The 12,781-nt window shown below is 44.6% G+C and overlaps 1 protein-coding gene across 6 annotated transcripts in view; it reads right to left on the bottom strand.

The window, feature by feature from the left end:
• Positions 1–1,015: 1,015 nt before the first annotated feature.
• Positions 1,016–12,781, bottom strand: part of SPATS2L (spermatogenesis associated serine rich 2 like) — a 157,982-nt gene continuing 146,216 nt past the window's right edge. For 5 of the 6 annotated variants that reach the window (XM_076005780.1, XM_012739084.2, XM_020288284.2 and 2 more), the window contains 4 exons: positions 10,122–10,231; positions 7,453–7,555; positions 4,662–4,882; positions 1,016–1,922 (listed from right to left, as the gene is read on the bottom strand). In XM_076005780.1, the coding sequence (XP_075861895.1) occupies positions 1,530–1,922; positions 4,662–4,882; positions 7,453–7,555; positions 10,122–10,231 (827 nt within the window). In that variant the 3' untranslated portion in view covers positions 1,016–1,529. The remainder of the gene's footprint in view (positions 1,923–4,661; positions 4,883–7,452; positions 7,556–10,121; positions 10,232–12,781) is intronic. The other variant, XM_076005781.1, reaches the window with a different exon arrangement.

The raw sequence follows: 12,781 nt of genomic DNA, 5'->3' as shown, positions 1-12,781 counted from the left end.
ACCAACAAATCTGTAGGACACATTAGTACAATGGAAGCAGCACCCAAGCTGCACTGCCCTGCAGTCAAAGACAGGGGAATTGGGGCTATTTGGTGTGTGGGCCATTCAGTCTCCATATCCTTCCTAGGGCTCTTCTCTGTACAGCCCAGGTGCTGGGGTAAGCTGCCTATACCTCGGCTTGAGGGGCGGGCTCTGATGAGTCTATGCTAAGTAGTACATCCCATTCGCTGGTCTCCCCACTTTGATGACTGGTTTAGGGAAAGGGCTACAAGCAATTCAAAATGCAAATTAGTAAATGCTCACATGGCCAGGGTCCATAAAAAAGCAAGAAACTGGGGAAAAATGTAATCAGGTCTTAATATTTTTTAGTACTCTTTTGTTTCCTTTCAGTGAACTGGGAGTGTTTGCTATGTGCTTGGGAATGTGTTCGCACTTAATTAACCCCAAGAGCAACAAGAGGGAGTGAGTCAAGGTTAAGAGTGGTTGGGTTCAACTCTTTGCTGGGACTTCTGAGAAAGACACTTATTCCAGGTAGAAGCTACCTGGACAACTTTTTTCTTCTGGACAGTGTGGGGAAAGAGACTTGAGTCCTAGGACCTAGCCAGCCATTTGCCACTATTCTGAATATAATGTCAACCTAAAGGGGAAGGGAGATCTGAGATAATCAAGAGAAAGGAGCTGCAACCGTGATCAAATTGGACCCAGTTGGACATTGCACTCACTGAATCAATAAATTCTCTTTATTAAGCTGGGCAGATTCAAGGTTTATATTACTTGCAACCAAGGTTCCCAATTGCCACGTGGTGTCTAAGATGATTGGGGTGAGCATCCATCTATCTTATCTGTGTGTAACCTAACTTAAGGGACACTATTTTTTCTGAAAGGGTACTTGTCCCAAGGGAAATGGTTTAGTACAGACCTTTGAGTCTCAATCTGCAGTCTCTGAAGTTTTCTTGGAAGTACTATATGGTACACTCAATAACAAGGTGGGTATCAATAAAAGCAACAAGCCAGGTGTCAAATGCAGCATATTTTAATTTGTTTCAAATAAAGCAATATATGTATATATATATTTTTCAGAAAAACACCAGATGTTAAATTCTACAAAAGCGCATGTGTCCTCAGCAGATCACGTTTGTCTGATCATTAAGAATTCTTTTTTTTTTTTCTTTTTTAACATTAACTCTCTAAAGACAATCAACGGACTGACATCACCGCTACGACATAGGTTGCTAACGGAGCCTCTGATCTTCAGCCACATCTTGATTTTCCTAACACATGAGTAAATACTGCCTGGCTAAAATGCTGCAAAGTCGTGATGAGAGAAAGCGTCAACAGATCAAGCAAAGCCATGAAAGTTATGAAGCAAGCTAGAGCTGATTATTAGAATTAGTAAAAACGATTAAAGAGAGGATGACACAACCATACAGGATTCGTATATTCTGATTGACTCTCTTTTGGCAGCGAATCGGGTCAGCACCTCGGGCAGGGAACCAAAATGAGTGAAAACTGCTCTTTTCTCTCCTAGCTCAGGCCACCAACGTCACAGCCGGCACTGAGAGAACCGTGGCATCTGTCGAAACTTCTATTCTCGTGGGGCAGAGGTTGCACTGTGACACCCTCCCAACGTTACCCCGGAAGGGCCTGGCCTCGGAGGCGTCTGCCGGGTGCTGCCTTCTCCGGGGCTTTTCAGAGTGGGCCGGGGCCTCAGGGGTCTTTGTCCCCAAGGGGGCCTCTTGATTTTTGGTGCCGCCTTTGTTTTTGGGACGGAAGCCATTGTGCGGCTGTCTTCTGTGTTCGTGGCGGCTGCTGCCCTTCCCCATCGGATCAGCCTCGTTGCCGCTGCCCTGGGACTTGGCAGGCCCATTCAGCCTGTTGTGATACTGTGGATTAAATCTTCGTCTTTGGCTAGAAGACCCATTCTACCAAAAAAGAAAAGAGATACGTATCAGATGCCAGCAAACCACAGATGACACCAGTAGACATCAGGGAAACCAAGCCTCAAGGCCACAGGTGAGCTTTTTATACACCTCAGAAGAATATGAAAGCATGAAAATGAGGCCAAGTAGATAAAATCCTTAATCTTAAAGAATAGTGGACTGTCTTGTAAATGGAACCGTAAGGAAATTACTGATGCTGAAAGAGGCTGAAAGAGGCATAAGATAGACAATTCAAAAACTGGGCCAAATAAAACCCATAAAATATGCTTCAAATATAGCACAATAAAATGTAACACAGGGGCAGGGAAATGATGATTCTCTACCATGAAAATTTTTGAGACATTCTGTATAGACTGTGTACAAGAATGCTAATTAAAAACACGAAAAGTAAAATTCTGTATGTAGATTTTCTTCTCTAAAGCAGTTTTTCTAATTTATTTCAAAGCAAATATCATCATAGTTCAGAAATATTACCCTTGGCACATACAGGGTTGAAGTGTACCTGGGGGACCGTGGTGGGGTGTGGAGCTAAGGTGTAATTTCACAGAGCTCATTAGTTCTAAACATTCTGCAGTTCTAAGCAAACAAATTTTGAAGCCTCATTCTGAGAAATCACTCCTTCAACAAATCAGCAGCCAAGAACATAAATGGATGAGAAATAAGGAAGCAATGGATTAAGCCTGTCTGTCCCTCTGCAAGGAAAAGGTCAATTATGAACTCCTTGAGGTCAATAATGGCCAAGACCCACTGAGCGCTTACAACGTGCCAGGCACCCAGGGGTGCTTTGGTGTGCATCCCCTCATCTGGTGCCACAGTCATCCTTGATGGTGGATGCTGATATCTGCCTCATTTTATAGATGACGGTGATGCATTTAAGGGATTCGCCCAAGATCTATAGTTGGGTAATGGTGGAGCCATTCCTACTTCACGTACTGTCTCGGCAAGATTCACAAGTAGGTTGTTACATGAACACAGACGTTTTTTGAAAGTCAAACTACTATTAAAACATGTACTTTCACGAGTTACAAATATGCAAGGTTCTTTATTTGCGCACTGTGGCTGGATGGTGCATAGGTTCAGGGCCCAACCCCCAATAACTCAGGGCCCAGGGCAAGAGTGCAGGTGCAGGCCCACATGCTCTAAGTCTGAACACCGTCTTCCTACCTCTGGCTCCCCCCACACTGTGAGGGCTCCTTGCACATGTGACAGTGGATATTCCCACCTGCAGACCTACACTTTGCCCCACTCCTGCAAACAACCACCTTTGGGACCTATGGGTGTGCAAAGTGGTCTGCCCTCAAGACAATGTACCCAAGGAAGTGGTCCCAACAGACTCTGTGAGTGGATCCCTTAGGGGCAGAATTCCAGGATCTCGAGTGCTTGGAGCATCCTCTAGGAGGGAGAGCGCAGATTCTGTTGGTCGTGTCTCCTGGGTCTCACTGACTCCTCACACTGTGGGGCAGGCCCTGCCTGGGGGAGGGGCGGAAGGGTCACTCTCAAGCTCAGGGCCAGGCCAAGGGCCCTCCTTGCCTGGGTCTGCAGTGTTCTGACTCAGGTATTTGAGTGTGTTTCAACTATCACCTAAAATGCGAAAACAGTGAGCTGAAAAAGTATCTACATAGATAGCATTTAATTTGGCCTCGTTTGTTTTTAAAGAAATTGTGAAAAGGAAACTCTAAGACTAAACTTTAGACTGAGTTTTAGCATGGTGTTTAATAATGAACAAAGGACAAAAGCGGCAAAGACGTATTTAGACTATAAGTAACACAGATTTGATTTTGATCTTTAATCAATGAGTCTATGAAATCCTCCTTCTCAAAGTGCTATTTTAAAGCTCAGGAAGACATTCATAGCCAACGAAGTGCCTGTCAATGTCATTAATGGGAATTCTAGAAGACCAAGACAACAAAACCCACCAGGGCACTTGTTAGAAAACCAATATTTTAAAATCCTCAAAAGAACAAAAGAATTTTTTTTCTTAGAGATCATGAAAGGTGATTTTATAGCATGCTCAACTTCCATATCATCAGATTCCATTTCTTGGTAATTCTCCAACGATAAGGAGGAAATCAGCTCCCAAAGGTACAGTGGAGAAGGGAAGGAGAGAAGGAAGGCTGTCCTTTGTAAACCTGTGTTTCCGGAGGTCACAGCAGATAAGGATGGATGATGCCATTTTGAAATGTACTTTCTTTCCTGATATCTCAAGAGAAGTTTGCGCTCACTTAGGTCTCTTGTTGACAAACTAAACATAAGTGGGAATTAAAAGGTCTTATTAAATAAATGCCAGGTCTCCTCTCAATAATAGTTTCAGAGACCAGGTCCTGAATCGTGCTCCTGAGTCTGTGTGGGTCCTTTCCACTTGTGGGCCGCTATGGGGACCTGGGGATGGCGGCCTCAGGGGCATGAGAAGAGCTGTCTCTGTTTGGTGGACTCTGACAATGTCGATTGTGAGTGCCCACAGTCCACCTCCTCCACGTGGGCAAGCACCTGCGTAGTGTGGACTGGGTGGACCAGGGCAGTTCCCGTGGGGCCAGCCAGGCAGGCTTGCTGGGGTGGGGTGGGGGTGAGGATGGAGGGGCCTGGGTGTGCCCCGGGAAATCAGCAGCTAGCAGTTGCTGTTTTCTCCCTGTAGAAGCAGGTGGTTCCTCCCCCAGCACCACACACCCAGTGTCTGCGGGACCCCTGCAGGCAGCACTAGGTGGCCTCCCCAGAGCGGCTTACCTGCTTGGTGGCCGGCACGGCCTGGTGAGAGGGGTCAGCAGTGCTGGGAAGGCTGCTCACCATTTTGGGGTTTGCTGCTTTGCCCTCGGAGGGCCTGTTGTGATTGGATGATTTTCTGGTAAAGTTACTCTGTTTCCCAGAGGTTGCCGCGTGAGCGTTCAGCAGAGGCAGCAGGGAGCTGCAGGGAGTTCTTGAAGAATAGCTGTTCTTTGGATGTGTAACTGCAACAAGAAAGTGCTTGGGGTCACAGGTCGCCTCTCGCACACTGCTGCCTCAGTAGGCCATTAGGAAACACTGGGAGATGAAGAAACTGGCAGAAGTGCCATAAAAACACTCAGAAAAGTTTTTTTTTTGAAAGATGTCATTTGAAAGGGCACCTTGGCACTTAGAGACCAACAAATTTCTCCTGTGGGAATCGCTGAACTGTGATGATAGCATAATCACCCAAGTTGGGAGACATTTGTAGGAAATGAAACATATCTGAGCAACTTAAATATTATTCTTTAGGTCAAGAACCACTAGGGGAAGACAGATAAAGAAACTGTGAGGTGCCCTCTCTGGCCACGTCTGCAAATGCTCTCTGGTTTGTAGGTTCTCCATTACCGAACCCATTCTCAGCGCTCTGATCAGACCCCTAGGCCCGTCGGTGCTGTAGAGACTCAGAGAGAGCAGGAGCTCTGCAGGTGCCCTGGCCTTTCAGACCCCATGCTCTGAAAGCATGAGAACGGTGCTATGGGGTGTCAGGAATTCTGTCACCTGGGCTTATGCATATCCCTGACCATAGGGCCAGGCCTGCCAGCCTCTAAGGCATCTTGTGTATTCCATTGGAGCTACATCATCCAGCCGCCTATCAGCCCCATTTCCTGCGGCCTCACTATAGACAGGCACCGCTTCCAATGCTGCAGGCAACAGGCTGATGAGGCAGACCCCGTCGGGGCTCAGGGCTCAGGCTGGTCTGTTCAGTGTTAGCTATTGCCATGCCTGCAGGTTTCGAAAGTGGCGGTTTCTGACGGGATGGTTTCTATGTAAAGATGCTGAACCGGGGCCAAAAAGAGAGCAATTCAAGGATAAGGCCACGACCCTCCCCTCACAGTCCACCAAAATCTGGCTGCCAGGCTGGACAGCAAGACCTTTCTTTGAATCTTAAAATTGTCACCAATTTTTAAAAGCAACTTTCTTTGCTCCCTTTGTTGGATCAGACCTAATCCTGGGGTTCTGCCAGAGGATCAGGAGGGACCAGTAGGGATCACAAAACATTAGAAATGGAAAGGACAGGGACATAGCTCCAGTCCCTTCCTTTTATAGGTAAGGTGGGACAGCAAGTTGGGGGCTGTCCAGGCATGACTGGGGGGTTTCTGTGGCTCTTGTTGCTCACCACATTCGGTTTCATGGGGTGATTATTTCCTACAGCTCAGAGACCACTACTTCCGGTTCAGTAGCTGCGGGCTCTCAACGTGCTCCACAAAGCCGAGAAGGCAAGGGCCTCTGGGGGATTACTGTCTCAAACATGCGGGGATGGCTTCCACAGTGGACACTGGTGGTTTGGTAAGGGACAGTGTCTCCCACTAGATGGCACTTGGGGTGCTCTGGAGAGATGGGGCGAAGGGGCACCTCCCCCCCACCCTGCGCTGGCTGATGAAGAGGCACTCGCATCAGTGCCTTGCTCATCAGCAGGCCGAACAGAAACTAGGATGGGCAGGGGCATTTCCAGCTGGGAGCCAGACTGTGCTTTCTTAGACATGGGGCAAAAGCTGGGGACAGACAGTGGCAAATAGGTAGATTCTTTCATAAAGGAAGGTGCATACAGGAATAAAAAGAAAACAATTTCAGAGAAGTGCAGTCAGATCAGATAATTGCCAAAGATGTGTGAACAAGGATGCTCACAGCAGTGTTGTTTTCATGGTAAAAAACTGGGAGCAACCTAAATGCCACAATCAGAGGACTGGTTACATCAATTATATTTAGACAAATTATCAGTTAAATATATTGACATGGAAAAATGTCTGCCATGGATTGTGAAGTGATAAAAGCCAATGGTATTACTACGTAAGTATGTAGTATAGTACAGTTAATTGTATTATAATACAAAATGCAGCCCAATCTCAATGTTCGGCTGACTCCAAGGCTGCAGACTGCCCATGTCCCTCACCAGTCCTCCTTTCCTCTTTGTGGCCGTCCTTAAAGCCACTTTAGTACTTAGTCTCCTTCCCCTCGTGGGTGGGCTGGTGGAAGGGAAAAATATTGGCCAATTTTGTTGCACATTAGCTGCTCTAATTAAGGCTTAATAGGGAACAAGACTAAAGCTAACGGCTGAGCGAGGTCTCTCATTATCTGCAGACCTGGCTCAGCGCAGAGAAGCCAGGGCTGCGGCTTAGGGCACAGCGGCAGCACAGGCAAAACAGCTGGGCCCTGCACAACAATAGCTGATTGTTCCCGACTTATTAGGGAGACTCGCTCTCTGCCTAACATGTTCCTGTGGAACCAAGGCTGTTTGAAATCAGAGAGGCAGTTTATCTGGCGGTGCTTAAGAAAAGTTTGCAAAAGGTATAAACTAGTTGACCTGTTCTGTTCCGCTTAATAAATCCTGGAGATTTACTGATGGGCAGTGGCATTTGAAGACTTTAAGTTCAACTCTTGACATTTCTAGTGACTTGTGTCATGAGGGTAGATCATTAAATCTCTTTAGACCTCACTTGAGCCCCCTGGGGAGACTGCACACCTGACATTTCTGGTATCAACTCCAAATAGCACCAAGCTTACTCACACAGAATTATTTAGCAACAAAACTTACTTTCTCCGCAGAGCATGATTTGGGCCTTCAGCTGTTCGATGTCGCAGGAGAATCGGGCAGCCTTCCCGAGCTCTTCGTCATATTTACGCTCGCTGACAAAGTGCTGCAGGGAAGAGAAGCGAAGCAGGAGCCCCACAATTACAGATTCATTCACTCAGCTCTCCGGGTGCCCGATGGTGGTGCTGGCCCGTTGGGGACCATTCTAGCCTGGCACTGCGCGGTTCCATTAGTCAGCCTTGGTTCTGACCTGCCTGGGGCATGCTCACCTCCTTGTTCAGGGAATATGTGGTCCTGTCTTTCTCCTGTCTGGGCTTAGACAAAATATGTGTCTGACTCATTTATTTGACCTTTTAGCACCTATCACCCTCCTTCTAGGAATTTTCTGGGTTGCATTCTGGCAGGGTCTTCCTAGTTTGGCCAAGCGCCTGCTAAGGTATTAACCGTCGAGACAAAACACGTCACCCTCCCTAGACACCTATCCCTATTTCAACAGGGAACCAGAAAGTCCAAAAAGCCTTAAGTGTCTAGAAAATATTATCTTGAATGGCAGAATTTCAAGTGCTGTTAAAGAAAGGGGGAAAGAGATTATTTCTCAATTCATTTGAAATTAAGATCTATGTGTAGATGACAGAGTGAGAAATACAGAAATAACCATGACTCAGTCCCTCCTTGAGTTTACCAGGGAGTTCAGCACATGGCAAGGGAAACGGATACCATGAAGTATCATACAAGGTAGAATGCAGTTGGTGTTTCGGGAATGTAAAAGAGGAAGAAATTATTTCTTACTGCGGGAAGTGGGGAAAGAGTTACGTAAAAGGGAACATTTGAGCTGGAACATCAAAAAAATTATTGAACATTTACCAGACAGTGACCAAATTCTTAACAGATAATATCACTTTCATCTGATCACATTATTATGAAGTCATTACTATTATTATCTCTATTTTACCGATCAGGGAATTGAGGTTCTAAGACTCTAAGAGAATACGTCACTTAGCCAGAGAATACATTATTTAGCCAAGGTCACTGAAATAGAAAATTCTGCCACTGGAGTGTTTCACTCCAAAGCCTGTACCCCTGACCATTTTATGATGAGTGGGATTTTGATAGGCAGAAATGAAACTTGAAAGATGAGTTGATTTCAACAGAGCAGGAAGCTGGCAATTTCATATTCCTCACGTGATGTTCTGGCAAGCTGGGAGTTTTGGAGGGGGAGATGGAAGTTGGAATATATATTGAAGTTCAGTTGTGGATTTTGTTCTGAGGGGAAGGGTGGCTCATACTGGGGGAGGCCAGACCTGCTTTTCGGGTATAACTCTGGTCTTGGTGGAGGACAAGGCTGGAGGGAGACAGCGGGAGTTAGGAGGCCAATGCTATCGGCTGGTGGGAGGCAACAAACGCCAGACCATAAAGGGGAGAAGGAAAGACCTAGAGCTCTCTGCACCCCCAGGGGGTCCCTTCCCCACAGTGCTCCCTTTCATGCTTAATAGGGGGGAGGGGACTGAAAAGTCATTTGCCACTTTCCACCACTCCCAACCAGTTGTATGCCTGGGTGAGCAACTATCTTACTTCTAAAGCTAGCAGCAGATGAGTCTTGCAACCACTCTAGTTTCCTAGGAGTGGGAGGGGGTGTGTGTGTGTGTGTGTGTGTGTGTGTGTGTGTGTGTGTGTGTGTGTGTGTTTAGTATACTCGGTTTAGTATACTGTGAAAAAGAGGAAGGTAAGGGGAATTTATAAACTTCATCTTCCCATTTGGTTGTAAATTCTTGTTCTTGCCTTATCCCCTGCTGGTTGGTAACTGTACCCCAATGCAGTTTTGAAGATCCACAGTCTTGGAGGGTCTGTCAATCAAGATGTCACCCTTTGTCTGGACCAAATGATGGATGTGACCCTGGTGGATGCCAATCAGAGACTCTCCCTTGGGGATCTGATCAAATTGGGTGGGACAAGGGCAGATAATGCCCAGGGGTCACACACTCCTACGGTGCCCTGAAGACAGTGTCTCTTAATTCTTGCTTCCTACATTACCTTAGCCATCTCGGTTTCTCCCTAATTGCAGACCTGAGTCTTGAGATCACCCTCTGCTTCAGTGAGCTACACTCACATTCTTTCAAATTGTACTTGTTCTTGAGGCTAGCCAGGGTCAGTTTCTGTTGCTTGAAATTGCAGAAACCTAACAAATACATATTTGAGGGTAGTATTCCTAATAAAAGGCAACTAAGCTAGAAAAGGATATAAGAAAGAGGTCTCCGTGGACTGCATGTTTTATAATCCTTACTGTTACACTAAGTTTATACTCAGTATGTGTTTATATGCCTGTGTATGTGTTTATGTACATACATATAAATTACATAGTGTGAAAATAATATCATCCCCCATCCTAGCTATAATTCATAGTTGAGTACACTTTATTTGGGTCAGTCTCTACTGATGACAAGAATAGCTTGTACCTCTCCTTTGTAATAATATAGCCCTTCAAACCACATTATACTTAAATGCAGTGATTAGGTGGTTCTTCACCCTTTTGTATTCTTTATTTCAACCCTGTGGGAGAGAGCTGGGTGTGTGATGTTAGGTCCTCAGAGAGCAGCACTCTGTGGATGCAAAACAAACATAGTGGAGATCAGGACTCTAGCTCAGGGTTGAGGCTGTGATATTTTAGAACTGACCTTAATTTCTGCCCTGAGTTCGGCCAGCTGCATCTCTGCCATCTGACTGGCTAGATCAGTAAGTCTCTTTAGTTCTTCTGCTTTCTTCTGACGAGCAGTCAGGATTTCCACTGCCAAAAAAGAAGGAATAACACATTAGGGCCAGATATTTAAACATATTAAATGACCTAATTTCTTGGCGACAGTTTCCCCTCCACAGACTAATCACTTTGTTGGACCATGACTATGTTTTCTGAGTTGGTCAGGGAGGCGGGTTCACCCTTGCTGCCCATTTCCAACAGCCCATTTCCTCATGTCCTTACCCACCAATCACCACACCTTCCACAGACTAATCACTTTGTTGGACCATGACTATGTTTTCTGAGTTGGTCAGGGAGGCGGGTTCACCCTTGCTGCCCATTTCCAACAGCCCATTTCCTCATGTCCTTACCCACCAATCACCACACCAAACACAGTCCCTTCTGAGTCACTGCCCACCCACACTCTTCATTCTCTCCATTAGTGTCTGCTCTCATTTACTTAATTTAAACTTTCAAAATTTGTGAGTTACTTAGAACATTTATCTCTGAAAAAAGATACTTATTTAAATCCTATCTGAATGATATTGCAAAGATAGAGAGAGCACTGAGCAAAAATCATTCTGTATGTGCTACACTATTAAATTCTAACAGCAAAAGACATTGTGAACTTCAACACACACTCACTTAGGGCAACTAGCTGTGTTATTGGAATTTGATATAAAAGTTTTATTTTATTAGTTTTTTTGTGTATGAGCTGCAAAGTGTCTCAGCTTTTGATGTACTGCAGATATGTTTCCATTTTGCAAAGACAGAGAAGTTCCAGACCAGAGTGTCTTAGGTCTTTGTTTTACATGTTCCTAATGGAAAATTTTCAAGAGTGAGTCAAGCCAGCTTGAACTGGACTCATGTGCAATCTTTAGCATCTGCACATGTAGAGAAGATACCAGGGAGTTCTCTGCCTCTACATTTTCACACATCTGTCAAATGAACTAAAGATTCAAATAGAGGTAGTAGCCCACAGGTTAATTTGTGTGTGTGTGTGTGCACGCATGTGTTTCTCAAAAGATTATGGGACTCAGAAACAATGAATATAAACAATGAATATAAACATATGAGATATAAGTATGAAGTTTGATCTTTTGATAGACAGACCTGTAGCTCTCTCATTCAAATTATATAGGGATTGCCTTCATTTCTTCTGGACAAGCATTTTGAATTATAAGAAAGGAGGAGCCCTCTAAGGTGACATGCATGTTGAACTCATGTTCCATTCCTGGTTGAACAAGGATCACTGGCTTTATTAGACCAGATTCACAACATACATGCAGAGTCAAACAACATGATTTCTGATTTTAAGAGTTCTTAATATATAAAATGTCAAAAACCAGTCATCTCAAAACCACAAAAAGAAGTACAGAATCAATCAAGAGTTAGGATTCCCTGCAAACCATAAACTATTTTTCAGATAGACTGAGAGACATTATCTTTTTATGCTGATATCTGTGTTGAGAGGTCAATAAAATAATTAGTCATAACTCATAATCTAAGATCAACTGCCAAACTCTGCTAATCAAGCTTTGACTACTTCCCTGGGGTTCCTCTTCCCCGCCATGTACAATACATTGCGGATGAGCAGACTGACCTGTGCCTAATGGTTTTTCAGAATACAGAGGAGTTAGTGAAAAACTTGCCAAATAATGGGAGTGAAAGGCATTTTCATCTGAACCTAGACAATGTATTACTGAATGATGTCTCAGGTTACTCAGTTGGCCCGGAGGTCACAAAAAGGTGGCCCACTATCATTTTTGGCCAGAATACATATGTCTTCCTTGGTCCACACATTACTTTTACAAATTAATTGCCTACATTAAAAATGAGCCCAGTGTGCTACAGTCTCTACCTGCCCCACTCGGTGCATTAATGTTACCTGCCTGGCCCCTATGAGCATCTCCAGTCACTCGTGAGATTACTGGGCAGAATGAGTCATGTAGTTCTTTGTGTCCATGACACATAGTACTGGTACCCACAGGGTGTCCAATACACTTGCTGAATGAGGAAGTCAGTGAATGAATGAATACATTACTCAAAAGGAATAACTAAAGAAGTGTGGAAGTTCCTCTTCTATGGGGGCCACTTAAGACTGTCTAGGATCCATACCTTTGATTGGTTATTTATTTATTTGCCATTATAATTCAACATATGGATAGGACTAGAGTCTGCAGTATGAGAAAACAATTTGAGTGGGAAGATGGCAAAGTAAATGAAAAACAAATTCTGAAGGCTCAGACTTGGCAAGTAGTTAGGAAAGGGTCAGCAGACCCTGAGTGATGGCACAGTTAAGCAGATCTGACTTTTCTTAGAGGATCATTTGTGGGACTAGTGACAATTAGGGGTCATTGTTCTTTTTGATTAAGTAGAACTTGGGCATTCATACCAAACAAAAGATTTTGTGGAAATAGATATAAATGGGCCCTAAAATAGGAATGCAGGTGCAAGATCACCAATAAATTCCGAGTTTACGCTCATGCAAATGTGCATGGAAATGAATACTTTGCATCAGCAAGTGTTGGGATTCATTTTACATATAGTCTCATTAACATTTCAAAGCCTTTCATTATGAAAAAAGCCTTAAAACTTGAG

The sequence above is a fragment of the Microcebus murinus genome, chromosome 8 (genome assembly GCF_040939455.1).
Source record: "Microcebus murinus isolate Inina chromosome 8, M.murinus_Inina_mat1.0, whole genome shotgun sequence".
Lineage (NCBI taxonomy): Eukaryota > Metazoa > Chordata > Mammalia > Primates > Cheirogaleidae > Microcebus > Microcebus murinus.
The sequence above is the reverse complement of the archived record's forward strand: the minus strand, read 5'-3'. Positions and strand labels throughout refer to the sequence as shown.